Source organism: Zingiber officinale, chromosome 7A (genome assembly GCF_018446385.1).
Source record: "Zingiber officinale cultivar Zhangliang chromosome 7A, Zo_v1.1, whole genome shotgun sequence".
Classification (NCBI taxonomy): Eukaryota; Viridiplantae; Streptophyta; class Magnoliopsida; order Zingiberales; family Zingiberaceae; genus Zingiber; species Zingiber officinale.
In genome coordinates, this window is record NC_055998.1 from 99,685,954 (window position 1) to 99,713,859 (window position 27,906).

The 27,906-nt window shown below is 37.5% G+C and overlaps 1 protein-coding gene across 1 annotated transcript; it reads left to right on the forward strand.

Annotated features, from left to right (window-relative positions):
- Window positions 1-1,681: 1,681 nt before the first annotated feature.
- LOC122001894 (2-C-methyl-D-erythritol 2,4-cyclodiphosphate synthase, chloroplastic-like) lies at window positions 1,682-27,481 on the forward strand. Its single transcript, XM_042556872.1, has 3 exons — window positions 1,682-2,076; window positions 2,165-2,295; window positions 27,073-27,481. The coding sequence occupies exons 1-3, from the start codon at window positions 1,740-1,742 to the stop codon at window positions 27,304-27,306; spliced, it is 702 nt and encodes a 233-aa protein (XP_042412806.1). The 5' UTR covers window positions 1,682-1,739; the 3' UTR covers window positions 27,307-27,481.
- The last annotated feature ends 425 nt before the right edge of the window (window positions 27,482-27,906 follow it).

The window sequence follows — 27,906 nt, forward strand, 5'->3', positions numbered from 1 at the left end:
CGATTGACGATTCCATTATTGTTGAGCTCGTCGGGCGGCTACATGGGCCTGCATACAACGTGACCATTGCATGGGTAGTGGCACAACAACCGAGCCTTGTGGTCCGACCGGTGCAGAAGCCAATTGAGAGTAGACTAGGGGTCATGCCCATGATAAGTGAGGGACTGAGCCTTGGGGGTCCGACTGGTGCTTGAGCCGATCGAAAGTATATTGGGAGTCATGCCCATGAGAAGTGAATGATTGAGCCCTAGGGTCCAACTAGCACTTTGACCAGCTAGGAGTAGATTGGGAGTCGCGCCCATGAAAAGTGAAAGATTGAGCTCTAGGGATTCAACCGGTACTTTGACAGGTCGGAAGTAGATTGAGAGTCGTATTCATGAGAAGAGGCTAGGCCCTGTTCAGGGGGCAATGGTCCGCTAGGACACGTACTCCTCAATCTTGACCGTCACCTCACCTTTACTATTTGTCCCACCCTATCCCTGGGGCCACCTACTATACGTCATATCAGTGAATAATATTCGTGAACCGTATTCTTTAATAAAAGTATTTATCAACTGGCTAAATAAACAAATAAACTTTCAAAATAAATAAATAAACTTGTATTATCAAACCAAATAACCAACCAAACAATCTTAAAATATAAAAATTTTAAATAATAAATTAAACATTTAATTGATAGCTCAATAATATCTAAACGAACTAAACTCAAGTCAAACTTGAACCAAACTCAAGCTTTTTAAAAAAGTCAAATTAAGTTTGAACAATCATTTTAGCACTTTGATTCATTTTAGACTCAACTTAATTTGACTTGATTCAATTATTTTATCAAATAAACTTGAATACTATAAAATTTAACTCAGCTCGGATCATTTACCATTCAAATAAAAGTATTGGAATAAAGTACTTATCAATAAGTGTTAATGGTTTCCCTATATTTTATTTGGTCTCAACTTCAAGATCTCTGAATGCTATAAATTTTTATCCAGTATATATTTCTTGTGTATTTCTTTCTAGATTATGGTACAATCTCATAAATTAGTTAATCATATACAATTATTTCAATATATTAAATAAAAAATATTTTTTAATCATCTTATTTAAAACTTTTGGGGTGAACTCTTTGTATAGATTGCTCTGTGAATAACCTTAAACAAGAATATAAAGCAAACAGAAGGAAAATCAATTTCTTATTTGTCTTGAATCACTTTGATGTCATGAAATGAAGTAATGAAACAAAAATAAAGAATATTATACTAGCTAATTATGATTGTTATAGTGTTTGTTGTTTTTTAAAAAACACCCTTTTAGTTTTTTTTTAATTTCGTTTGACAATTAGGGGCGCTGCTTTAATTTTTATTTTCCCCATTAAAGTTACAATAATTTAATTCCTACTTTATTCATGGCGTGAAAATTGTGACAAATTTGACATCGCTTGCCACGTCATCAAACGCAGAGCGGCGTCGCAGAACGTCTGCAATGCTTGGCCCTCCACGGCGCTCTCCACAGTTGAAGAAAATAAACTAAACCGGCTGTTTAAATCAGCATACGCTTTCCAACTTGCCTTATCATTAGTTCGAGAATTGGTGGATCCCGCTATTCCAGCAATAGACGATCAGGTAAGATAATCGTGTATTTTTGAATGGTCTGAGAAGGTTAACAAGACCGTTCGTTATAGTTGCACTCAACCCCTTGCGCCACCTCGCTTGCCGCATTCGCACAGCTTCTTCTCCTTTCTGGCCATGGCTTCGTCCACCGCCTTCTTTTCATCGCCGGTCGCAGCCTCCAAATCGGCCAGGTCTTCACCTGCTCTCGCTACTCGCTTTGCGTCGCCTTTGCCTTTTTCACTCCGCATTCATCCCCGAGCGTCGCCATCGAACCTGCGGCGTCTGACGGTCGCCGCCGCCCTCCAGGTAGGGCAACAGGAAACTGTGAAACCCGTTCCCTCTTCGACGCCTCCGTCCCTTCCTTTCCGAGTGGGGCACGGGTTCGACCTCCACCGTCTCGAGCCGAACCTTCCTTTGATCATCGGAGGGATTGACATTCCCCACGATCGGGGTTGCGAGGCGCACTCTGATGGTAAATCTGAATAAGATCAGAGATTTTTTAGTCTGATTTGCGGTTTTTTTAGGTTTGTTTTATTTGGTTTTGATCGTGGTGATCTAAGGGGATGTGTTGCTGCACTGCGTGACCGATGCGATCTTGGGGGCGTTGGGGCTTCCGGACATCGGACAAATCTTTCCGGACTCTGACCCCAAGTGGAAAGGCGCCGCCTCTTGGGTCTTCATGAAAGAAGCTGTGAGTTGGTTTTTCCATTTGATTTTCTTCATCTTTTTTTTCCGTATCATATTTCCATAATAAAAAAATGACTTTTTTATAGGATCATTATTCAATTCTTATGTTTGGATTTAAATGCTAAAATAGAAATTGGAATTCCATATCTTAGGTTTGGAGTCGATTAGTGCTCTAAAAAGTGCTAGGCTGCAAGTGGGTGCCTGGGTGGTTTTTTTTTTATATTTAAATAATTATGAAAATATATAAAATATTTTATAATATCTAAAATTAATCAAAATATGCATAATTTGTTCAACATACAATGTAAACAACAAAAGTACACAAAATAACTCATATAAGCCTATATCTCTAATTCTTTTTTTAGTTCATCTTCATATTTCTCCAACACTTCCTTGTATCATATTCAAACTCATAATCCATGGCATCTTCCTCTTCTTCATCCGAAACAAAATTTTCTTCGTGAAGTTCTCTTACATCTTTAATATTTGTCTCAACATCTTCATCTCCACTGTCAACAATCCATTCTTGTGTTATAATTGCTTCACTAACAAGCAGCAAATCAACTCCTTTATCTTCTTGTCTTCTCTTTTTATTTATAATCTTGACATAGAATTGAACATAAACTAAATTCTTCAACCTTTCGATATTCAGTTTATTTCTTTTTTTTGTATGGATCTACATTAAAGAAAAGATTAATATTGAATACATATTTAGACATTTAGTAATTAGTAGTTAGTATACTATATATAATAAGTAATTAAGTATTTACCCCCTCAAAAGTACTCAAATTTCTTTGACAACCGGAAGAACTTGTAGTTAAAGAAAGGATTATTTTAGCCATCTTTTATGATTTGGGTACACCATTTCTAAAAAGATACCACCATCCAACTAAATAAAATCAAATCAAACAATAACAATAAGCAAAATCAAGAAATAAACAATTAAAATTACAAAATAAAGTAAGCAATTATTACTTATCATTTTTTGTGCATCTCGCCATAGCTAATGCTCTTCCAAATCCCCTTGCTTTGTTGATATACTTCAACAACTCCATATTTACTATCTGCTATCAATATCATCGGAAAAGAATGCTTTAACGCAAGTGAAAAATCCATTCGTGACCACTTCTTCACTTTCTATGCTCCGGTCATTGAAGGAATAATAAGGGTTCAAGAGGTGGGTCATCAAATGTAGTGGACTATCAAGTTGATTACAACTTTTCTCATCAATAATATTAATAAGTGGATGATAGTGAAGTTTTTGATTTTTGAATGTCACTTTAATCTCCTCTCTCGCTCTTAAGTAATTCTCCATACACAAAACACATATGGTTTCTTATTCTATCAACAAGACAAAGCACCTTAACTAAAGGGGCAAACACCTTCAAGCAAAAACTTACCCCATTTCAAAAAGACGAACTCAAAGCGGTATTATATATCACCTTCCCCTTTGCACTCTTTGAATATTTGCATGCATTTCATTCTTCATTAGCAATCATAGCTCTTAGTTCACCTTTCTTCTATATCAAGCTTTGCAAAGTTAGAAAAGCGATTGCAAATCATGTTACTCCCGGCCTCACTATGTCCCTTTTTTGGTAAACTTTCTGATCATTGACAATGTCTTGTGCAGTGCATAAATAAAGATTGTCAAGCTCTTTCTTTGCCTTCTCAATCACCCCTTTAAACTTAGGTTGGTTCCTAATTCCTTGAAGCATGAGATTCATGGTATGAATTGAATATAAAGTCCAAAATATATATGGCCTCTTCTCCTTCAACAAATCTTTTACCGTCATATTATTCGAAGCATTGCCTGTTACCACTTGAACTACACTTTGGAGCCCAACTTCTTCAATGCACTTGTCCACATATTCAAATATATAATTCCTTTTGAGTGCTTCATCCGATGCTTCTATAGAAGAAAGGAAAGTTATGCCTTCTTTACAATTGACACACAAATTGTCATGCCCCATGTAGTCCCTGCCAAAAGAAATTTCGGCAGCATCTCCCCTGTATGGGTGACAATCTGAGACTTATATACATTGCCCTCAAGGCTCACACTCATCAGCCAACACGGCTGGAATGATAACAATAAAATATAATCATTCCATGTAGTTTATATATTCAGCATCCGGCTGACGCAACCACGTAGTTTATATAATCTGAAAACCTACTCTACTACAACGACGGAAAAACACAAAGGACAACAGAGAAACCATCGCAGCGGAAAGCATAAGTAGTAGACAAAACTCGATAAAAGATCGTCGAGTACAATCCTACATCACAAGTATATATAAATACATAACAAGGAACCAAAAATCCAAAGAGTAGAAAATCGTCGCGAAACAAAGTGATGGGGGACTAGCAACTGGAACCTCCTAACGACCTCAAATAAGAAAATATCAACTGGGTGAGTCCAACACTCAGCGGATACCAAGTTGACATGCATAAAATAAGAAATAACTAGTAGTAATAAATATGTGTACAGTCTCCTGAAGTAATGGAAAATGCAAAACCGTAAGAAAAGGAGAAACTGTACTTACCAGGACCTCCTATCAAAATAATAAGGTCGTTAGACCAAAGGTTACATGTCCCTGTATGCATGTCAAACATATGCATCCATCCAATATGCAGCAAATAAAATGCAGCAAACACAAGCAATAAATGCAATCATGCATATGATAACAATGACATGTCCTAGTCACCCCTGACGCCAGTCATCCATCTCACACACGATGGTGAGACCGAGTGGGTAGGGCTATGACAACTGTGCACTCTGCCATCACTACTCCTTATGAGTGACCGAGTGGACAGGATACTGTCAAAGTACACCTATCCTCCTACCCCAAATCATAAGTGGGGGAGCTCAATGCTCTCATCTCCCTGAGCCAGTCCAGAGGAGGGATCCCTGTAAGCTACCACGCTGCGTCACCACTACCCATGAGCGGACCAACGGAGCCAAGCAATCTGCTGCAACATGAGTGGTTGTGTGTGCAGATCCATGTAACTGGTGATGTGCTCAACAATAATGGAGCCGACAATCGCTCAACATGCAATCATGCGAGATGGTGCATGACACTAAGCATAAAAATCCTGACCATATCTACCTCTATAAAACATGTACCAAAAATAAATTGATCAAATAAACAGATCTATGTACACGGGTCAGATATGGTAAATGCCTAGTCTGGTGTATCATAAGACATGGTATGTCACTACCTCTATGAGCATAAATAATCATGGCAATAAACAAGAGGGTATAAAACATAAATGCAGACAGATAAAAACATGCAACAGGTATCATGTAGTGACATACCAAAGTAAAGATAAACATAATTATTACTAGCGGCTATAACCTACTACGCATATCAACATGACATTATCAAAAGAGATAAGTCAAGGTACTCGCCTCAAAATGGAGATCGTCTCTGAAATAGACCCCACGTCGAGACGCCGTCTCGAATCAAAGTCATGTAATATCAAACATATAATTTTAGCTAATTCCAAATGTAACAAGCTAAACTAAATTCCTAATTTCATTAGGAACCTTCTTTTGGATTGTCCTAAACAATCCAACCAAATTAACTAACCCAAATTGGATCCCACATACTCATTTATCAATCTAATACAAACTAATCATCAATTAACTCATCTGTTAATTACCTCAACTCATAATAAATTCAATTCCTAACCTTTCCTATCTTCAAATCTGTGTGCGCTATAACAACAGAAATAATTCCTCTACTCCTTACCTCAACACCAAGCCTCTCCGATTTATCACAGCTAGATAGGGCAGAGTAGCTGGTCCTAAGAGGTGTTGTTGCCGGATTTCAATAGCTAGATCCCAAGAGACGTTGCTGCCAGCGTTTCCTTTGCTGGAGATCAAATGGAAGGTGGCTGAAAGATTGTTAGTCGAGAAATAAATCAACCCGACAGTAGAAAAAGAGAGATTAGGAAACAACAACAAGAATTGGGCGGTCTGTCCTACTTGAGAAATTGGCAGCAGATCTACGCCGACGAGGGAAAGAATGGGGATCCAACCGAATGGAGAAGGATGGTCGATCAATTCCCTCATGCTCGACTACGACGGATCTGTTTCGGCTATGACCCGGGAAGGAGAAAAAAAAATTGTCAATGGTGGATCGTCGGCTAGGGCTCAGGGGCTGGAGTAGTGCAAGTCGGTGGTCGGCAGTGGCGCGTAGAGAGAGATCTAGTCTCGAATCTCTACCCTTGATCGAAGATCGTCCCATGCAAGAGGGTGGCGACAAGCGTTCGGATTTGTAGGGCACAGGGTTGCCACGGAGAGAATGACCGCAGTGAGGGAGAAAGGGCGGAGGTAGTAGCGCGAGGGCCGCTGCTCGAAGCGATGGGTTGGATCAGGTGGTCGATCAGTGGATTTGTGACGGCGAGGAGGAGTCCCGGCGCCGGTGCCCAACGGGGCGGCGAAGCAAAGATTAGGGCACGGCTCGGTGGGGGAAAAGAATTCGCGAGAGGGAAGACGAAAGAAGAGGAGTTGTGTCCGGCTTCTTTGGCACGACTTTTGTTCGCAAGGAGGAAGGGGAAACGTCGAGGCAGCGTCATCGGTTAGAGGAGCCGAAGAGAATCAGGAGAAGATAGGGGCGACGTCGGGGAGAAATGGAGGAAAAGAAAAAGAAAAATAAAAGGAAAAGAAAAATAAAATTTTTCCTCGTTCAATGGGGTAGCCTAAACAGGCTTTCCCATGGCCCAATAATTGCCCCCATTAAACTCGTCATACGAGCTCCGAAAATTTTCTAGAAAATTTCTAAAAATTTCGAAAAATTCCGTTAAGGTTATTCGTCTATTTAACCTTATTATTTAATTAATATTTGTTGCCGTATTTTATACAAATTTATGATGTTTCTTCTTTTCTGATCAGTCCAAGCATCGATCAAAATTGAACAATCATTCAAAGCTCATTCATAGACTTTTAGTTCTATCTACCTCTTCCTTTAATAAAGACTCACTTAATAGGTATTGAGTTGGAGGACAATAACCAGGGCCAAAATGACAAATCGCTTCCGCAAACCTCTTGAAGCTATCATTGTCAATGGCATGAAAAGGAACACCAAACTCGTACACCCATCGAGCTAACTATTGGTGCACACTATGTGTCCTTTGCTTCCAAAGTGCATTAATAATATTTTTTGTTGTTTTGCCTTCTTACTTCCACTCAATGAAGAATCAGGATCAATAGTGGATGCAAATCGATCTATAGGGCCAAAAGTAAGCAGGTTTCTGGTCCCTAGACTCCCTTCGTCTTCCTTATATTCTTCAAGAACAACTTCTTCTTTCACCTATATTTCATTTATATTCTTTTGTTTTTTTTGTTTTTGCTTCTTTAATGACATTCTTGCACTTCACTTTATCCTCATTTGAATACTTCTTACATGTGGCAACATTTACAACAGATTGTTTAATCTTTTTAAATTCCACTACTAGTATTTTTTCCACACAACTCATATTTCAACTTATCCAAATTTTTAGGATCCACCAAGTCCGTAAATTTCCATCCAACATCATTCAAATTATGCTTCAAAGGGGTGTCAATCTTCGACATTGAATTAGATGCTTTAGAAGATATAATACTCAACATTTTACTACCACCCTGTTTGGAAACAACTTAACTGAAAGAATTGAATTGAATTCCATTAAGAATTGAATTCCAGCAGAAATTCAATTCAATTCCTATGTTTGGAATGGATTAGTGAATAACAGAATTGAATTGAATTCCTTAATTTGGAATCTATTTGAATTGAATTCCATTCTTATACATTTACCATTTTATCCTCATAACTAACCATTTAATAACAAAAACTCCATAAAAAGAGTGTTAGCATACCACTCTTGTTCCAGAGCAGATGGCAGCATGCCTCCCTGCCTCCTCCGATCGCCGAGTCTAAGATTTACCAGCTTTAAGATCATGTCTGTAAGATTCGCCAGTTTTCATTGTTCCAGAGCAGATGGCAGCATATCAGTTTTAAATTGTCAGCATAAATGACTCGAGCAAAGCTTCAAACTCTGTAAGATACTCATACTCTTATTCTTCCATTCGATTACACCCTAGCAAAGCTTCAAACTATAATTTGACTTCGTACAGTAGCTTGTTAGAAACCCAGAACACCATCAAGAAGTTGACTTGCATAATTTCTAATACAGCAGAGTACAGGGTCAAACAAAGCATTCTCAACAAATAGGTCAATCCGTCAATGAGCTTATTGAAAGGCAAAGCTCAGCAAGAGCATGCGCGTCAACTCCCTTAAATATAAAATTTATTTTAAATTTTACATTTGGTATAAAATAAATTTTTACCTGCTACTCTATCATTCTCTATTTAATAAATTTTTACCTGCTACTCTATCATTCACGGAATTTAAATTTTATAAATAATACTTTTTTAAATTTAGAGAAGGAAATTTATTTCTTAAATAAAATATATAAAATAAAGATAATAGATTGTACAATAAAAAAGATATATTTTACACAAAATTATGGTAGGCTGATGTTGTCATCACCACCATGCTGCAGTGTTGAAACTGCTTTCTATAATGTCGTAGCGATCCAATGTCGACCGCATCATAGTAATGTGTGGAGGAATAAACATCGCAAAGAGAATGCTTGATGTGTGTGCCGAGTACGAAGAAAAAGGCTCTTAGTTCACCTGAACTTTAAGCTTAGTCATGCCAACCTCCAGCTTTCCAACAATGGCTTCATTTTGTTCGCCACGGGGCTTTGCATCTTTGATCCTAAGGCATGGATGCTGCAGACACTGTGCTGCGGTTGGCCGATTTTCTGAAGCAATGTCAAGTAGGGGGCACAGGAACTCGGTAAACTTGCAGGCATCAGCCTCAGGAAACTTGTATTTCTCAACTAGTAGCTCGTCTAGTGGCGGCCAGAATTTGAGTCTTCGGGTCCTCTTGAGGTCACCATCCAATCCTTCCAAGTGTAATATTGTCTTCAATATTTTGGGAATTCATACTTCATATTGTAGAGCAAATTAGGAACAGGAACAGTGACAAATCAATTCGATTACAGAAACTAAAAGAGAAATGAAAAGGATTATATAAACAGAATTTCTCTAATTAGTCTTCCAAAGAATAATTCACCAAAATAAATGCCACCAAAATAAAATTCTCAGGCATTATCTAGTCTTATGACTTCATCAGATTCAATAGATGCCACCAAAATAAAATTCTCACAGACAAACCATTGCAAACCTAACTTCTCCCCCCAAAAATATACCAAAGTACCAAGTTAAATTGTTGTATGAACACAACAACTCCCCAAAATACATATATAAAATCACCAACTTAACTTTTTAGCTAACCATTGCAAGCGTAGCTCTTCTAGGAAACCAAAAAAAACTCCAATAAGATTAGGATGTTCATTTAGCAATTCAACAGCTTCAAAAAGTTTGTCAACCTCTAAACCCAATTTAGCTACTGCTTCATATATTTCTGCAGGCTTCCAAACTTGAGTGTTTGTATTTAAAATAGCTTGTGCAATATCTTTCATTGCCGAAGACACCTCATTTAATTGGGATGAGTACTCATTTGTCATTGGTGCTTTTCTTTTTTACCTTTCACAACTGAAGCATTAGGTACAAAAGGATTTGATATTCCAAATTGTGATCCCGGTGTTGATGGCACACTTTCAAAATCAAAGGTAGAAAACTTATCCAAATAAACATGATTGTTTGCTTGCATCTCATCAATTTCATCAATACTAATATGAGTCTCCTCCCTTTCCCACCTTTGTACTTTTTCTCTAGCACTCTCAGCTTGAGCTCCAGTTGCTACATCTTTCTCATATATCTCTTTGAGAATCTCCAAGTGATGAAGGGATTTTCCTTTGATATTTTTGTACCTTGGATTGGCCTAGTAACAAAAGGAAATCACAATAAGAAAGTTCGTAAACAAGCATATGCAAGGAAGATGCTACCAACTATATTATAGGAAATGAAATATAATACTCATACCTTTATTAGAGATTTCCACACCTCTAGAGGAGCCTCAAATATTTTAGAAGAATCATTCCATCCTATTCCACTTTTCAACTCAATTTCTTTTGATAGCACCATTTGTTCTTTAAGAGTTTTGAGACGATTCATCACTTTGGTTTTGTTGATGTTCAAAGAAAATTTATCATTAATTTCCTCTACCACCTTCCTATATGCTTCAGCAAAAAAAGCTCTATCTTCCTTTTGACCCTTACTCTTTTGCTCCCTAAGAACTTCAAGCATTACACCATCCATTTCTGTGGTCCACTTAAAGTATGCATTACAATCATTTCCTCCCACTTCAAAAACTTTTTCAGCATCCATATCACCACCTATAATGTACTGAAATTAAAATAACACAATAATAAATTATAAAACATGAAAGTTAATCATCCATTATAATGTCACATCCAATAACAACTAATAAATCAAACCATACATCAACTCTAGTTCATGTTTGAGAGCAACAATAATACACAAAAAAAAAAATCAATGTCTAGTTATATAATCATTCCACATTTGTGCGGCAATAGAGTCTCTTAAGATTTCCCCCCTTCGTCCATCTTCTCCTCTAGCAATTGCTCCATTAGCAAGTCCATGATCAGGCTCATTATTCATGAGATCCCTATCAACTTGTGCAATAATTTCTTCATCTGGATCAAAATCCACTAAGAAGTTGTGCAAGATGCAGCATGCTAAAACAATTTCACTCACTGTCTCTACATCATATCTAGACATTTCTGCTAATATTGGAAATCTATTCTTCAAAACACCAAAAGCTCTTTCAATTGCATTGCGTAATGAGGAATGTCTTAAGTTGAATAACTCTTTTGGGTTTTCAGGCGGATGTTGAGAATATTCTTTCAAATGATATCGAGTGCTTCGATATGGAGTGAGAAATGTTGACCTCAACATATATCTAGCATCGACCAAGTAGAACTTACCTAAAAAATAGAATTTAAAATATTTATATAAAAAAATTCAGGAGTCTTAAATAGACATGAAACACATTTATGGAAAAACTTAATACCTTGAGGGGCATTTAGATTATCTTCTCTACTTAACGGATTATCTAAAATTCTTGAATCTGAAGCGGAGCCCTCCCACCCAGGTAATACGTACGTGAATTTAAAGTCAAAAGTACAAGCTACCAAGACATTCATTGTAGGATAGTTTTTCCTTCCTCTATACCTTGACACATCTTCTTTTGAAACCTTCACTTGGATATGTGTTCCATCTATTGCACCAATACAATTCTAAAAGTTTCAACATAAACCAGTAATCATTATCATGTGACATTACAAAAAAAAAATTAAAACAATATTTATATTTAAAAATACCTTAAAGTATGGATAGAATCTTCCTCCACTATTGAGTATTTGTGGTGAGACAATAGAACCATTTGGTTGGACTAAAAATTGATCTTGAAGTGTTATTAAAGCTCTAAGAACTTTGTGGAAATGACGACTAATGGTCTTAGATCGACGAAAGAAAAAACTTTCTGATCGAACACGTCCTTGACCACTTAAAATATGTAGAAACTTAGCAACTTGTTCCTCAACAAAACTATATTGATTATCCCTCAGAAGTCCTCTTCCACGAAGTATTGCAACTAATCGAGTGAAAGCATCATAACTCATGCGTATTACAGAGCGTGCGTTATAATGGGCTTCTAATTGAGCCATCAATTCTCGGCGCACTTGATTTCCATTACATCGTTGTGATTGGGTAGTTGGTCTTTCAATACGAGACACATGTTGAATCATATATTGCATGCAAGCTAAATAACCAACATAAGCAACTATGGCTAAGATTGCATTTCTATCAAATTGCCTCATATTACCTACAATGTAAGTGTCTTTCAATTTTCAAGATAATAAAGTTGTAAACAAGGCACAAAACTGTGGCTAAGACTAGTAACAATGGTGGCAAAATTAAAATTATTGAAATGAGGATCTTCCTACTGTTAGTCTCGAAGCAAAAAATGCCAATGACATTTTTTTATTAGTATATTCGAAAAAGGAGAGGTCAATCTATCAAAGCAGTAATTTATCAATAGCCAAAAAAATATGACCTTTTACTTGCTAGCATAAGAAAAAAATAGGAAAAAACACCAAAGTCACTTTCGTAGTTAACAAACAGCAAACCATTAGGATAGTTGCTGAGCTGTAAAAACAAGGGGGGAAAGCAACTGACAAGAATACACCCAATTTTTACAAATTTAAAATTTACATCTTAACAGGAGTGGTGGATGCTGACAAAGGTTGGGCGTAGGGAAGTTAGTATATAAAGAGTTCAACTAGTGACTAGCCATAATTCAGAACTCTCTTGAATTGCCTTTCTAGGTTTCCATGGAAGATAATCGTCCAAGAGAACTGCAACTACTAGTGCAGTCTCTCTTCCTTCTGAATCGCCAACCTCCATGGTAGGATGTGATCTTACTACCCATTCTCTGCCTGACCTTAATCTATCGATGAGTATTAGGACACCATGGACATCTGTGAAAGAGGAACCAAACAGCTATGCCAAAAAACTACAATTATTAAGGCAGCATACTGCTGAGCAGATCCGACTTGCAGCTGTTGAGAAGGCTTATATTGAGAGAACAAGGGAGCTAACAAGGAGGGAGCTGGACTTAGCAAAGAAAGAGTTTGCACGAGCCAAGCTAGTACGGGAGCAAGCAAGAGAAGAGGTGGAGAAAGCAGAAAGGAGATAGCAACCAGAAGGGTCAGCTCTACTTGCTTGGAGATCACTTGCCACAATTGTCATCAACCATTCCAAGCATAGAATAACTTAGAATGTAAGCTTCAGGTTCTTGTAGTAAATGGATCATAATCATAAAATGAGCATCTCTCAACGAGAAAACTGGTATAATGCGACCAAAAAAAGGATCTTTCAAGAATTTAGGACCAGAGAATGAGTATTTAGAACGAATTAATCAGTAAAACCTAAAAAAAGGCATCAAACATAGTAACAAGTTGAGGCGGCGAAGAAAAGAGATATTTTGAAAACTAAGCTAAATAAAATGTGAGGAGATGCAGATTTTAGGGATTTCATTTTCTCCCATTTTTAATTTTTTAATCTTTTAATTTTTTTAAATCAGAATTTAAAAAAAAAAAATTAATCGGCTGCCCTTGCCTAGGCGGCCGATTAATGCGGCGACGCCTAGAGGCGGTGCCTTGCAAAAGGCGGGAAGGTGGTCGGCCACTCACCGCCTAGGCGGCACTTTTAGAACACTCGAGTTGATATATGTTGGGATGCTCCGAAGCTAGGGGGTGAATAGCTCTTCACGCCCGCTTGCTCGCTTCGTAGATGTTGTTGCAGCGGATAAACTTGAAGCGACAAACTCCCCAATGCTAACACTAGGATTTACTTAGTATCCACCTCAAGAAGAGGTAACTAATCCAAGGATTCACACTGAGCACACTCTCCATTAACAAAATCACTCCTTTTCGAAAACAATCTAGAGGTGGAGAAACCTCTTACAACTCACATAAGCAATACGACTCAAAATAAGAAGTAAATACACAAATATAAATGAAAAACCTTCTTGCTTGATCTCTTGTTGCTTGTGAATGCCTCTTGTAAGCTTAGAAGTGTGCACTTCAGCCCTAAGCTTCCAAGAACTATCAGAGAATATGGAGTCAAGAGTTCTATTCGTTTGAACTCGTCGTCGCCTTTATATCTCCACTTCTAAGGCTCCCAATCGATTAGGCCTGCTCTCAATCGATTGCCGCGTCAGATCCCTGCGATCCCAGCCGTCCAAACCTTGCAACTTGTGCAACGATCATATCCTAATCGATTGACCAATCGATTAGGAAGGCGTTGATCGATCGATTGATCAATCTAGAGTGCCTCTGTGCTCTCGCGTCCTCACGAGAAAAAAGAAAAAAAAAACTTCCCTAATCGATCGGCTGATCAATTAGAGTGTCCTAATTGATCGGCTAATTAATTGAGAAACCCTCTATACTCACGCGATAACCGCCCAATCGATCGACCGATCGATTGGGCTTTGGCCAATCGATCAACTGATCAATTGTCCAGCCCTATCTCGCTAAACACAAGCCTAGGGTTCCACATCCAACATTCGGTCAACCGTGACATGTTGGAACTTTCCTGACATCTGATCGATCTTGACCTACTGGATTTCGTCATCAAGTGTCCAGTCAATCCTTTGAGCCACTTGGACTTTTCCCTACATGCCAAGTGTCCGGTCAACTTTGACTCACTTGGACTTCCAAACACTAGATGTCTAATCAACCTTGACCCGCCTGGATTTCTACTGTCTGGCTTTACTCACTAGAACTTTCTCATTGTCTAGCTTCACTCACTAGGATTTTCCTCCTGCCTAGTTTTACACTAGAGCTTTTCACCTGGCTTTATTCATCAGGATTTTCCTCCTGCCTAGTTTTACACACTAGGGCTTTTCACCTGGCTTTATTCAGCAGGATTTTCCTTCTTCCTAGCTTCACTTACTAGGACTTGCCCTTGCCTAATCTCTAATTAGGATTTTCCCAATCAAGTATCCGGTCAACCTTGACCTACTTAACTCTTCTTTACATCAAACTGGTCAAACTTTGACGGGAGGAGAATTACTCCAACAATCTCAATATATTATCCAACATTGAAACTCAAAACATCACGACTCAAGATTGAGCCAACTCAAGCTTAGTCAACCTGGTCAACCTTGACCTAGGGCAAATTGCACCAATTATCCCCCCCTTTTTGATGTTTGACCATGCATTTAAGTTAGGTTAATCTCATAGCCTCAACTTTTTCTTCATGTGAAAGCATGAATGAGAGTTTCCTTCATTCTCCCCCTTTCTAAGAGGGCAAACTCCTCCTTTAGGTAATGAAAGTCTAACTTAAACCATACATTAAGAGTTATCCACATGTTATTCACAACCTCACTTGTTGTTCACAACATTACAATGAAAGTCTCATACCCTTCATGGTACCCACATGCTCAACCTAGAGCATATTTCCATCATCTAGTGCTCAACCTTGAGCCTTCACAATAATGAAGGTTTATAACCTTCCATGGTTTCGTTAAAAATAAATTCATATATTTAAGGAGCAGCTCCCCCTCAAAACATGTTCTAAACTTCAGTCATTGCACCAACAACGACTTGGAATTCCTAAACCCTTAGAAAACCCAAAATTTAAAGTTTTGAGGTTCAAGAATCAATATTGAATGCAAACCTCATTCTAAACTTGAAATTCTAAACTTGAAATTAGTTTCCTTAACCATTTCATTCTCGTTTTCATCGAGAAAACTACCCTTAAATTTTTGTAAATAAGGTTCATAGGGTTAAGAATGGTTAATCTGACTAAATGTGGCTTAAATGAATGAAATTAGACATTTTCAACCAAAAATAGTTTTTCCAATCGATTGAAGTTGGGACTCAATCGATTGAAGTCTTTCAATCGATCAACTGATTGATTCAATAATTCTCTATCCTTGGAAAAACACTTGAATCGATCAACTGATCGATTCAGTCAGGGGTCAATCGATTAACTGATCGATTCCAAGAGTTACTGTTTGCGGAAAACCCAGTTCAATCGATCGGCTGATCGATTGGATTTCTAAAATTTCTGATTTCAAAATCAGACTGAATTTTAGAAATCTTTAACTAATTTATCAAAAATTAGTTAAAATTCACGAAATTGTGTAAACATTAGTTATGTCATATACTATCAAGGAAAAATAGTTTTCTATGAAAACACATCTCATTTTTAAAGATTGACACAAACTTGGAAACTATTGAAAACTTCAATGTTTTGCTCTAGTTTGTGTCTAACTATATAAAGATGATTTCTATCAAAAGATAGCTTTCACCAAGGTTTTCCAAAAGTATTTTGAAATGATTTTCAAAACCAATTTCCAACCATGTTCTTTGGGCTAAATGGGCATGACAACCTTCACCAAGGTTTTCCAAAAGTATTTTGAAATGATTTTTAAAGTCAATTTCCAACCATGTTCTTTGGGTTAAATGCACATGACTTGTACACTAGCTTTCCCAATGATTGGATAACACATAATCTATGTGTTTTGATGAAATTAAAACTCAAAAATATGCACTAAATCAACATCTTGAGTTTATTTTAATCCTCTTAACATCTTACTTGTATCTAATGTGTACTAAAACACATACAAGCCAACTTATAGTTCTCGTGAAATGTAAGTATTGGTTTTTCCTTAAACTAAGGGATCATGCATTTCTATCTAGACATTTTAAAATTGATCATCCACTTAGGATGTCACTTATTGATTAACGTTATTGTCTTTAATTACAAGAAGTTAAAATAATGCATAAAAATGTTTATGACAAACATCAAAATGAATATTTTTCAAAAGAAAGCTATTTTAACTACACGATGTATGGATGATATGATATGGTATTTTTGTTTTTCATAACAAGTATGAATGTAAATTTATGATGTCATGGCATATGATCGGCAAACAAAATAAGCTAATTTGGCATAAATAATATATCTAGATTATCTATCTAAATATCCCTAATTAATTGCTAAACCAAAATTAATTCTAAGTTGCCCCCTTTTTCTCTCAAGAAAAATGTCAAAATCCCAACTTGGCATTTTTTTACCTCTATCTTAATGATGTCAATTTTAATTAAGTCCAATTCCTCAAATTTCGACACATTTTTCTCTTTCAAAGAATAAGCATTTAAACCTTCTCATTTTTAAGGAGTACAACTACCTTGAAAATGCCCTTCAAGTATCAACTTCTTCTAGGTTAGGTTAACTACCCTTCCAAATTGAGTTGACACTCTCTAGACTCATCTAGGGTGTAGAGAACACACTCCTAGGAACCCAAAATTGATTGGTGCTCCTTGGGTGTTCTAGGTATTCACTAGGGATAATTTCCCTAGTTGATCTTTCTAGGCTTCTTAGAAGCCTTGGTTACACTAGATTCCTCTAAGTCCTTTCCTTGTGACCTTAGGCTTCTTAAAAGCCTTAGTCACATTAGTCTCTTCAAGGTTAACTCTAAAAATGACCTTCCTTGTACCCTTGACTTGACAATTTGACCTAGGGTTAATTTCATAGCTATATGGAATCCTATGGTATGAAGTCACATCCTTCTTGCCTTTTGGTTTGTATCTCAAACCTCTATGGTCATAGAATGACTCTTGCCTATCTATTCCTAGGTTATGCTCATTTAACCCTTTAAAAATATTTTTCATTTTTTTTAGAGTCTTTTCTAATTTATCAAGTCTTGACCTCAAGGCTTGGTTTTCAATCCTTAAATTCTTAGATTTGGATTTTTCTTGATTTCCTTAAGCATTTTTATTTTTAGACATATATCTAAAATCCTTATAGTTCTTATCTAATTTGTTATCTATCTTTCTAGCCTTAGGTAGAATTGTTTTAGCATGATATGGTACATATTTTTCCTTAACTGTATCATGCTTCCTATTTTCATGATAAATAGCATGAAAGTAATATAGATTATTCCTAGCATGCTTTTTATCATTACTTAAAGGAATTGCATCAATAAAAAATATCTTGGGTTTGCTCTTGAGAGCTCCTCTTGATTTGAGTTTCCTCCTTAGCTCTTGGTTGATTTCCTCCCTTTAGGACATTGACTTCGATAATGTCCCTTTTCACTACACAAGAAGCACACAATTTGCTCTTTGCCCTTCTGTAGGCCAATCTTCTTAAGCTTCTCCTTAGCCTTTGGTGTCACTTGACTCTTCTTCTTGGTCAATTTTGGACATTTACTCTTGTAATGCCCTTTTTTCATACACTCAAAGCAAATGATATAATTTTTATTATTAGCAATTGAAATTGTTATACCTTTGCTTGTAGGGATGTCACATGATCCTCCATTTGATTTTTCTTGACTTGTGGAGGTGGCACCATCTTCCTCTCCATTTAACCCGGAAGTATAAGCCTCTTCTTGCTCCAGTGTCAATGAATGACGCTCCCCCTCAATCCTAGAGGTGGAGGTCTCTTCATCCTCATCCTCATACACATGAAACAAAGAATATGCTCCCTCTTTGCCTTTATCATTGCATTTTGTTGAGGATGACTCTTCTTCATTTTCTTCCTCTTCAGATGTTAAGCATCTCACAACCTCCGAATTTCCTTCTTCTTCCTCTTGATCCAATGATTTGCCCTCTTTGGATTTCTCTTGATTTAGTGTAGTGAAGGGTTCTTTATGGATTCTTGTCAACTTGCTCCAAAGCTCCTTAACATCTTAATAATCTCCAATTTTATATATGATGTTGCTCGACAATAAATTGACCAACAATTTTGTCACTTTGTCGTTAGCCTTGCTTCTTAGCATTTGCTCTTTGCTCCAATTGCTTTTCTTAAAAAATTTGCCTTTTGGAGCTTCAAAGTATTCCTGTAAACCATTGCTTTATCTCCATCATAAAAAAAAAATTTTCAATTCTTGATTTCCAAGAATTGAAGCTTGTAGATGTGAATGGTGGAGGCATCCTTGTGTTGAATCTGAGTCCATCTCGGAAATCCATCTTAAAGTTGAACCTTTCGATGAAGTCTTTGACACGATGAAATTGGGGCTTCAATTTTTTCTTCATCTAGCTCATTGCCCTTCCAGCGATGAGTCCGGTGAAGAGCGACTTCGCTCTGATATCACTTGTTGGGACACTCCGGAGCTAGGGGGTGAATAGCTCTTCTCGCCTGCTTGCTCGCTTCGTAGATGTTGTTGTAGCGGATAAACTTGAAGCGACAAACTCCCCAATGCTAACACTAGGATTTACTTGGTATCCACCTCAAGAAGAGGTGACTGATTCAAAGATCCACACCGAGCATACTCTCCACTAATAAAAACACTCCTTCTCGGAAACAATCCGAATGTGGAGAAACCTCTTACAACTCACACAAGCAATGCAACTCAAAACAAGAAGTAAATATGCAAATACAAATGAAAACCCTTCTTGCTTGATCTCTTGTCGCTTGTGAATGCCTCTTGTAAGCTTGGAATTGCAGCAACATCTCAACCCTAAGCTTCTAAGAACTGGCGGAGAAGATGGAGTCAAGAGTTCTATTCGTTTGAACTTGTCGTCACCTTTATATCTCCGCTTCTAGGGCTCCCAATCGATTGGGCTTGTTCTCAATCACGTCAGATCCGTGCGATCCCTGTGTCCAAACTGACAAAACAGCTTTGAAATTCCAGAAAAAAGTATCCCTTTCTTCTCTGGAGCTTTCTCATTAAATAGAATTGCTTTACAATTTATCTTTAGTAACAAAGTAAATATAGCTACCATATTAATTACTGATAATCTAATTTAAGTATGTACTAATTACAAATAATCTACTCTAGGTAATAATATATACACAGCTAATTAGCATAATTATGGCAAAGTAAATTCCATATTTGATAGGCCATAATATCTGCCATTGATATCCCCCCTCAAATTGATGCTGGATGATCAACAAGCATCAATTTGTCAATAAGAAAGTGATGACGATGTCGGGAGAGAGCTTTAGTAAACACATCAGCAATTTGGAATTCAGTGGTTATATGTGGAAGAGTGATGACACAAGCATCATATGCCTCACGAATAGAATGACAATCTACTTCGATGTGTTTGGTGCGTTCGTGAAATACTGGATTAGTAGCAATTTGAATAGCACTAGTATTATCTGCATGAAGTGGAGTAGGTTCAAGTTGGGAAAACCCAAGTTCACCCAACAGTCCCCGAAGCCAAACTATTTCAGAACAAGCAGAGGACATAGCGCGATACTCTGATTCTGTGGAAGACTTAGACACTCGATTTTGCTTCTTACTTTTCCACGCAATAAGAGAGGTACCCAAAAACATGCACCAACCTGTAACTGAGCGTCGAGTATCAGAACAACCAGCCCAATCAGCATCACTATATGCAACCAAACGAATAGGAGAGCCCGCAGAGAAGAAAAGTCCCCGGGAAGAAGTGCCATGCAAATAGCGAACAATGCGTCGAACTACAGCCAAATGAAGATGTGTAGGTGCTTGTAGAAATTGACTAACTTGTTGAATAGAAAAGGCAATATCAGGCCGGGTAATAGTCAGATAGTTCAAGCTCCCCACTAGTTGTCTATATAAAGATGGATTTGGGAGAAAATCACCCTCATCACGGCAATATTTAACGTTCACCTCTAAAGGATGATCAACAGAACGACCATCCTTTAGACCAGCCAAAGCCACTATCCCCTGAAGATATTTATGTTGGTGTAAGAAAATTCCAGCTGGAGTAGAGTGTACTTCAAGCCCCAAAAAATAGTGTAAAGATCCCAAGTCTTTCATATGGAAAGACCCCTGAAGATGCTCTTGAAGCTGAGAAATTAAGACAGAGTCGGACCCTGTAATAACAATATCATCAACATATACCAGGAGCAAGACGATTCCTTTTGCAGTTTTGCACATGAATAAAGAAGAATCATACTGACTTTGGACAAAAGAGAAGTTAATAAGCGTAGAGCGGAACTTGTCAAACCAAGCACGTGGAGCCTGCTCTAAACCATAGAGTAAACGTTTTAGTTTGCAAACATCAGAAGAGGGTGTAGAAAATAATCCTGATGGTGGAGTCATATAAATTTCTTCCTTAAGATCTCCATGCAAAAAGGCATTTTTCACATCCATTTGTCATAATGACCATCCCTTGGAAGCAGCAATAGCAAGGATAAGTCGCACTGTCGTCATCTTAGCTACAGGAGCAAATGTCTCCTCATAATCCACTCCATACTCCTGGCGATTACCAAGTGCCACCAGCCTTGCTTTATATCTATCAATTGAGCCATCAGATCGTAGCTTAATAGAATATACCCATTTACAACCAATGGGCTTAACACCACTTGGGCAAGGAACAATATCCCAAGTGTGATTCTCCTGAAGAGCCTGAAGTTCATCCTGCATAGCTTTAACCCAACATGTCTGCTTAGTCGCATGCGAATAAGAGGTAGGAACTGTAGTATCAGCTAAAGTGGCAGAAAAACCATATTTATCAGGAGGATGACGAGTGCGAGAGGATTTTCGAAGAACCATTGGATTAGGATCGGGAAGAGTTTGTGATGGTGAGGTTTTTCGTCGTTGATATATAACTCCAGGTATAAAACGATCAGTTGATGGAGAGGTATTCTCAAAATGAGGACGAAGAATACTTCCAGAAGGAGAAACATGTTGCGGAAAATAATACTCATGCTCAAAGAAAATCACATTTCGGGAAATACGCAAACGATTAGCAATCGCATCATAACATAGAAAACCTTTTTGAACATTGTTGTAACCTATAAAAGCACACCGTACAGATTGAGCTGTAAGTTTGTGACGCTCATGAGACGACAAGTGGACAAAACAAACACACCCAAATGTGTGCAACATGTGATAATCAGGATGCATACCGAAAAGACGATAGTAAGGAGAATCAAAATTCAGTTGTTGAGAGGGCAACCGATTAATCAAATACACAGCAGTAGACAAGGCTTCCACCCAAAATGTAGGCGGAACTGAGGACTCTAGGAGGAGTGTGCGTACCATATCCAATAAGTGACGATGTTTTCGTTCAGCCACCCCATTTTGCTGGGGAGTATAAGGACATGACCGTTGTGATAAAATACCTTTGTTTTGCAAAAGGGCTTGAAATTCATGTGATAGATATTCACCACCATTATCAGACCGTAAAATCTTAATGCCCGTAGAGAATTGTGTCTCAATAAAAGCCAGAAATTTTTGAAAAACAGTGAACACATCAACTTTACTACGTAGAAAATATATCCACATGAATCGATTATAGTCATCAATAAACGTCACAAAATATCTATATTGTGCATGGGAAGTAACTGGAGTAATGCCCTAAACATCACTATGTATTATCTCAAAGCATGTTTTAGCACGACCACCATGAGTAGGAAAAGGTAGAACTTTACTTTTCCCAAGTTTACAAGTAGTGCAAGCAAGAGGTAATAGATGTTTAAAAGACTGAATGTTGTCACCAAGAAAACCATTCTTCATTAAATTAGATAAAATCACATTATTCGGATGGCCCAATCGTTTATGCCAAATATCAGCTTTATTTGCAGTAACAATAGAAGAGAAGGACAAATTTCTAGGAACAGAAAACTGCAACGGAAATAATCTTCCCACTTTAGGCCCCTTCGTGATCACCTGACCCGACACCTGATCCTGTACAATACAACCATCACGAGAGAAATGTATATCATAGTGATTATCAACCATCTAACCAACAGAAATTAGATTTGTAGACAACCCAGGAGAGATAAATACATGACTAAAAGAAGACCCTATATCACCAATGGCTGTAATTGGAAGATTACTGCCATTAGCAATCTGGATATTTTGTGAGCCATTATACTGTCGTACATTATGCAACAGATCAGGTGACCCAGTCATATGATTGGACGCCCCAGAATCAACAATCCATGAAGAAGAAATATTCATACCTTGGCCCTGAAGAGTAAGAGTAGAAAAGGCTGTGAGAATCATCTGTTGGACCATCTCTGGCGTAAGAACAAATTGATTGGTGCCAGTGACTGTAGATGTAGGACCAATAACATTCAGATTTGGAATAGTAGCTTGAAAAGCTTGGGTTCGTCGATTTTCCGGACGTGTAGGACACTCCTTGATAATGTGCCCATGTTGCTTACAATAGTTGCAGAATTTCTTACTGCAGTTGCGAGCAATATGCCCAAACTCCTTACAACTATAGCATTGCAGTTGATCCTTACCACGGTTCCTCCCTTGAGCAGCATAAGCAACATTGATAACTGTAGATTTTTCTAGTGATGCACCTAGAACAGCTTGGGTAGCCAATCTTTGTTCTTCACGCAACAATTCTCCAAGACATATATCCAAAGAAGGAACTGGATTTCTATTTAGCAATCCAGCCCGAGCAACATCAAAGTCTGATCTCAATTTCATTAAAAATTGATCGCGTTTACTAACTTCATGAATTGCCTGAATACTAGCTAAGGCCTCCTTTGGTACTTTTGAATATATAATATTAGAATATTCACCCCAAAGATTAAGAAATCCAGAATAATATTGCTCAATAGAAAGATCACCTTGACTGAGGTTACCAATCTCAAGCTCTAGTTGGAATCGCCTTGCTGTATTATCTTGATGATATATTCGTTTCAGGTAATCCCACATTTCCTTAACCGTATTAAAAGGACGTAAATTGTTCACCATATGAGCTTCGATGGATCCGAGAAGCCAAGAGATAATTCGGGCATCCTTTGTCTCCCATTGACCAAGGTCCTTAGCGTTTTCAAGAGCCATTAAAGACCCATCAATGTGACCCCAAAGCTCCTTCCCTTTCAGAAACATCCGGAACTGAAATTCCCATGTTGCATAATTCTTTCCGGTAAATTTGATTGCCAAAGTCTCCGTAGGTATTCTTCCAGAAAAATTCTTATTAGCCATCCGAAAAACAAGTCAATCCAGAAAAACAGAAATCTTAATCCAAACTCTCAATCACAAGTCAATCAACCGAGAGAAAAAAAAAATTGTTGATTGGAAATCAACCCAAAAGAAACAAACCAGAGAGCTTTAAGGGCAGAAGAAATTTCAGTCTTCCTTTGGCTCTGATACCATGACAAAACAGCTTTGAAATTCCAGAAAAAAGTGTCCCTTTCTTCTCCGGAGCTTTCTCATTAAATAGAATTGCTTTACAATTTATCTTTAGTAACAAAGTAAATATAGCTACCATATTAATTACTGATAATCTAATTTAAGTATGTACTAATTACAAATAATCTACTCTAGGTAATAATATATACACAGCTAATTAGCATAATTATAGCAAAGTAAATTCCATATTTGATAGGCCATAATATCTGCCATTGATACAAACCTCGCAACCTGCACAATGGTCATATCCAATCGATTGACCAATCGATTAGGGAGGCTTTAATCTATCGACAGATCAATTCAGAGCACCTCTATGCTATACTCTCGGGTCCTCGCGAGAGAAAAAGAAAAAAAAACTTCCCCAATCGATCGACTGATCGATTAGAGTGTCCCAATCGATCGGTTGATCAATTGGGAAACCCTCTGTGCTTACGCGATAACCTCTTAATCAATCGACCGATCGATTGGGTTTTGGCCAATCGATCAACTGATCGATTGTCCAACCCTATCTTGCAAAACACAAGCCTAGGGTTCCACATCCAACATCCGGTCAACCGTGACATGTTGGAACTCCTCATTGCCTAGCATCTAGTCGACCTTGACCTGCTGGGACTTCATCACCAAATGTCTGGTCAATCCTTTGACCCACTTGGACTCTTCCCTACATGCCAAGTGTCTGATCAACCTTATCCCACTTGGACTTCCAAACACTAGATGTTCAGTCAACCTTAACCCATCTGGATTTCTACTGCCTGGCTTCACTTATTAGAACTTTCTCACTACCTAACTTCACTCACCAAGATTTTCCTTCTGCCTAGCTTCACTCACTAGGACTTTCAACTAACTTCACTCACCCAGATTTTCCTTCTGCCTAGCTTTACTCACTAGGGTTTTATCCGGTCAACCTTAACCTACTTGACTCTTCTTCACATTAAACTGGTCAAACTTTGATCGGAGGGGAATTACTCCAACAATCTTCATATATTGTCAAATATCAAAACTCAAAACATTACGACTCAAGCTTGAACCAACTCAAGCTTATTCAACCTGGTCAACCTTGACCTAGGGAAAATTGCACCAACAATATAGACATGTTTGGTGTTTATGTAAAATTATTTTATGCTGTGTTTATTTGGAGAGCAATTGAAGAGAAAGGAAATGTTTTTAAATTGAGGAAAATCAATAGAAGGAAAAGGAAAAAAAAGACTCAGTTCCTTGATTACTCAGAGCAATACTTCCTGGGAGGCCGATTAGAAGTTGAAAGATTAGGGAAGTTTGTAAGCCAACCTCACTTTGTTTTCTCATTCAGTTCAATCTAGTTGGAAATAAAAATAGGAAGCAGCACCAAACTTCCCTCTTCATTTATTTCCCTCATTCTTTTCATTTCTCTTCTCTCCAAGTAAATGCAACATCCCTTTTCATCTTGAAATACTTTTGTTCTGAATAAGGGAAGTGCCATACCTTCTCAGACAGAAAGTCCAGCATGCTTGCAGAAACCTATATTTTATATGCTTTTTTAGATGAAAAATTGCCTAAAACTTAATGCTTGCAGAAACCTATATTTTATATGCTTTTTTAGATGAAAAATTGCCTAAAACTTAATTACTTGTTCATTCAAATTGTTTCATTCTTGTAGACTATTCTCTCTCTTTTGAATCCTCCAGCTACCTACCATTTTCCTTTTCCAGTTCACACTGAAGAAACAGGACCTCAAAAATGGGAATTGTTGCTTTTCCTATAACATGAGAAAGATCTATCTTGTAATATTATTATAATATCAGTGACTACCATTATTTTGGGTTTATAGCAAACTCAGGATTACCAATTGTGTTGAATGAGACTATCTAGATTTGGTTGTTTTCACTCAAGAAAAGTTGTGAAACTTAAGATGATTGGATGTAAAATTTGGCTACGTTGGACTACACCAGACATAAATAGTGGATTCTAAAAGTTATAGTTAGGTGGATCTAACTTGCCTTCTTGTTGAGATGGAAATTATAAGAAATTGTTTTTATTTTCACTCTCGTTTTACAATTTGCTTATCACCTTGTTTGCTTTCCCTATCTGTTCTCCCATTGTCCTTTGTCTTCCTCCTTGAATATCATCTTCTGATGATCATTTGCATCCATATACCCATTCTTTGCACCCTTGTTTTATCTCCTGAAGACAGAATGATATATAATATCTGATTGGCACCTAATGTCAGGGTTCTATTTTAACTTATTAGGTCATACTTAGCTTACAAAATTGTTTGTCGACAAAGAAATGCACACCTGTGGGTTTAAGGCTTCCATTATGGATGGTGTTCATGACTATCCTTGTGATGGGTATTGTGCATACCCATTGTTGCAACTTACTCTGTGATCTTTCGGCCTGGAGATCAGCCAACTTCTTATCGTCAAGGAAGCTCGTAAGCGCCGGGCATATTTTTATTTAGTTTCTGTGCCTTGATGAATTTACCCACTGGATATGGAGTGGAGTGACAACAGGGCCACGCACATAGATTGTTGCCAAAAGCTATTTCAAATTTACATGCAATGTTATCCCCAAAATAAATTTGTATAGATAGATTTGCGATGTATGTGAGCATCAAGCATTTGAAGATAGTTTGATTCAATACAATTGATTGTTGAAGCCCAAACTTCTTGAGTATGAGCCACCTTTCATTCTTCCTGCTATATTTTTGCTAACAATAGATTCCAGCCATCACAAACAAATATTTTTAACATCATCGTTGTCGTCGTCATTATTAAGCATGTTTGTTCCAACTGTTTGGATTGCTACAATAATCTTACTTCTCCATTGAACTCCATGCGAGGTCACAACACTTAATGACCTAGCATCACCAAAAGTAGGGTTACACAAAGAATAGGGTAATATTCATGTTTCAACTTTGGTTATCTTAGCCCAACACAATCCTCAACCTTTTTCGTCACTATGCTCAGCATTGCCAATTTTATATGCTTAGTCTCATTTAAATTTCGGCTATTATTTTCATTTTCTGCCATGATGGACGGCCTGTTAAAAATAGATGTTATAACATGTAGCTAAAGGGAGTGTATCCTGTAGTACCTCTATTCATTTCAGGAGTAATCAAATAACTAATTGAAAATTTTTACTAGATAACTAATACGAGTTCCATACAGGTGAAACTGATGCATGAAGCTGGTTATGAGCTAGGAAACTTGGATGCTACTTTAATTCTTCAAAGGCCAAAGCTAAGCCCACACAAAGAAGCTATCAGGGAAAATTTATGTAAGCTACTCGGAGCACACCCTTCAGTCGTAAATCTGAAAGCAAAAACCCATGAGAAGGTTGACAGTCTCGGAGAAAACAGAAGCATCGCAGCACACACTGTGGTTCTTCTTATCCAGAAGTAAAGCTTATATGAGGCATCTTAAGATGAGCTTTATTCGGCGATACTAGAGCTATTGATCATCGTTGTACTTTGCATCATTTTGTTTCTTTACTGCACGATATTATTCTTGTAATGCCTGACATTGTCTGAAATCTTTACATTCTTAAATAAAATACATTTGAACCTTCTATCATTTATCATCTATGAGTTAATTTGTTGTCTGCATGAGAGAAGAACAGTACTTGCATCTGAAAATTCCACTTGCTGCTTCTATTTGATCATGTTTTGTGGTGCTACTTAAAACAGTAGTTCGATATGTTTGTTAAATCTGATTTCTGACAGACTTTTATTCAACAATAAAATCCCCAATTTATGAAGCATATATTTAAAACTTCAGAGTACTTATCATGTAAATCGTAGTTAAGATCTTGAGTTGACTACTCAAACCCAACGAAGGGAGGATGCATTTGTTTGGCAATTTCATCATGCGTGTTCAACGGTTCTTTGTTATTAACCCTTTTCTTCATGTCAATCAAAGTGGATTTGAAAGATCAACTTTAATCCAGATTTAAAATCAAAGTGGACTCGACTGTTCAATCGGAACAAAATTTATATAAAACAG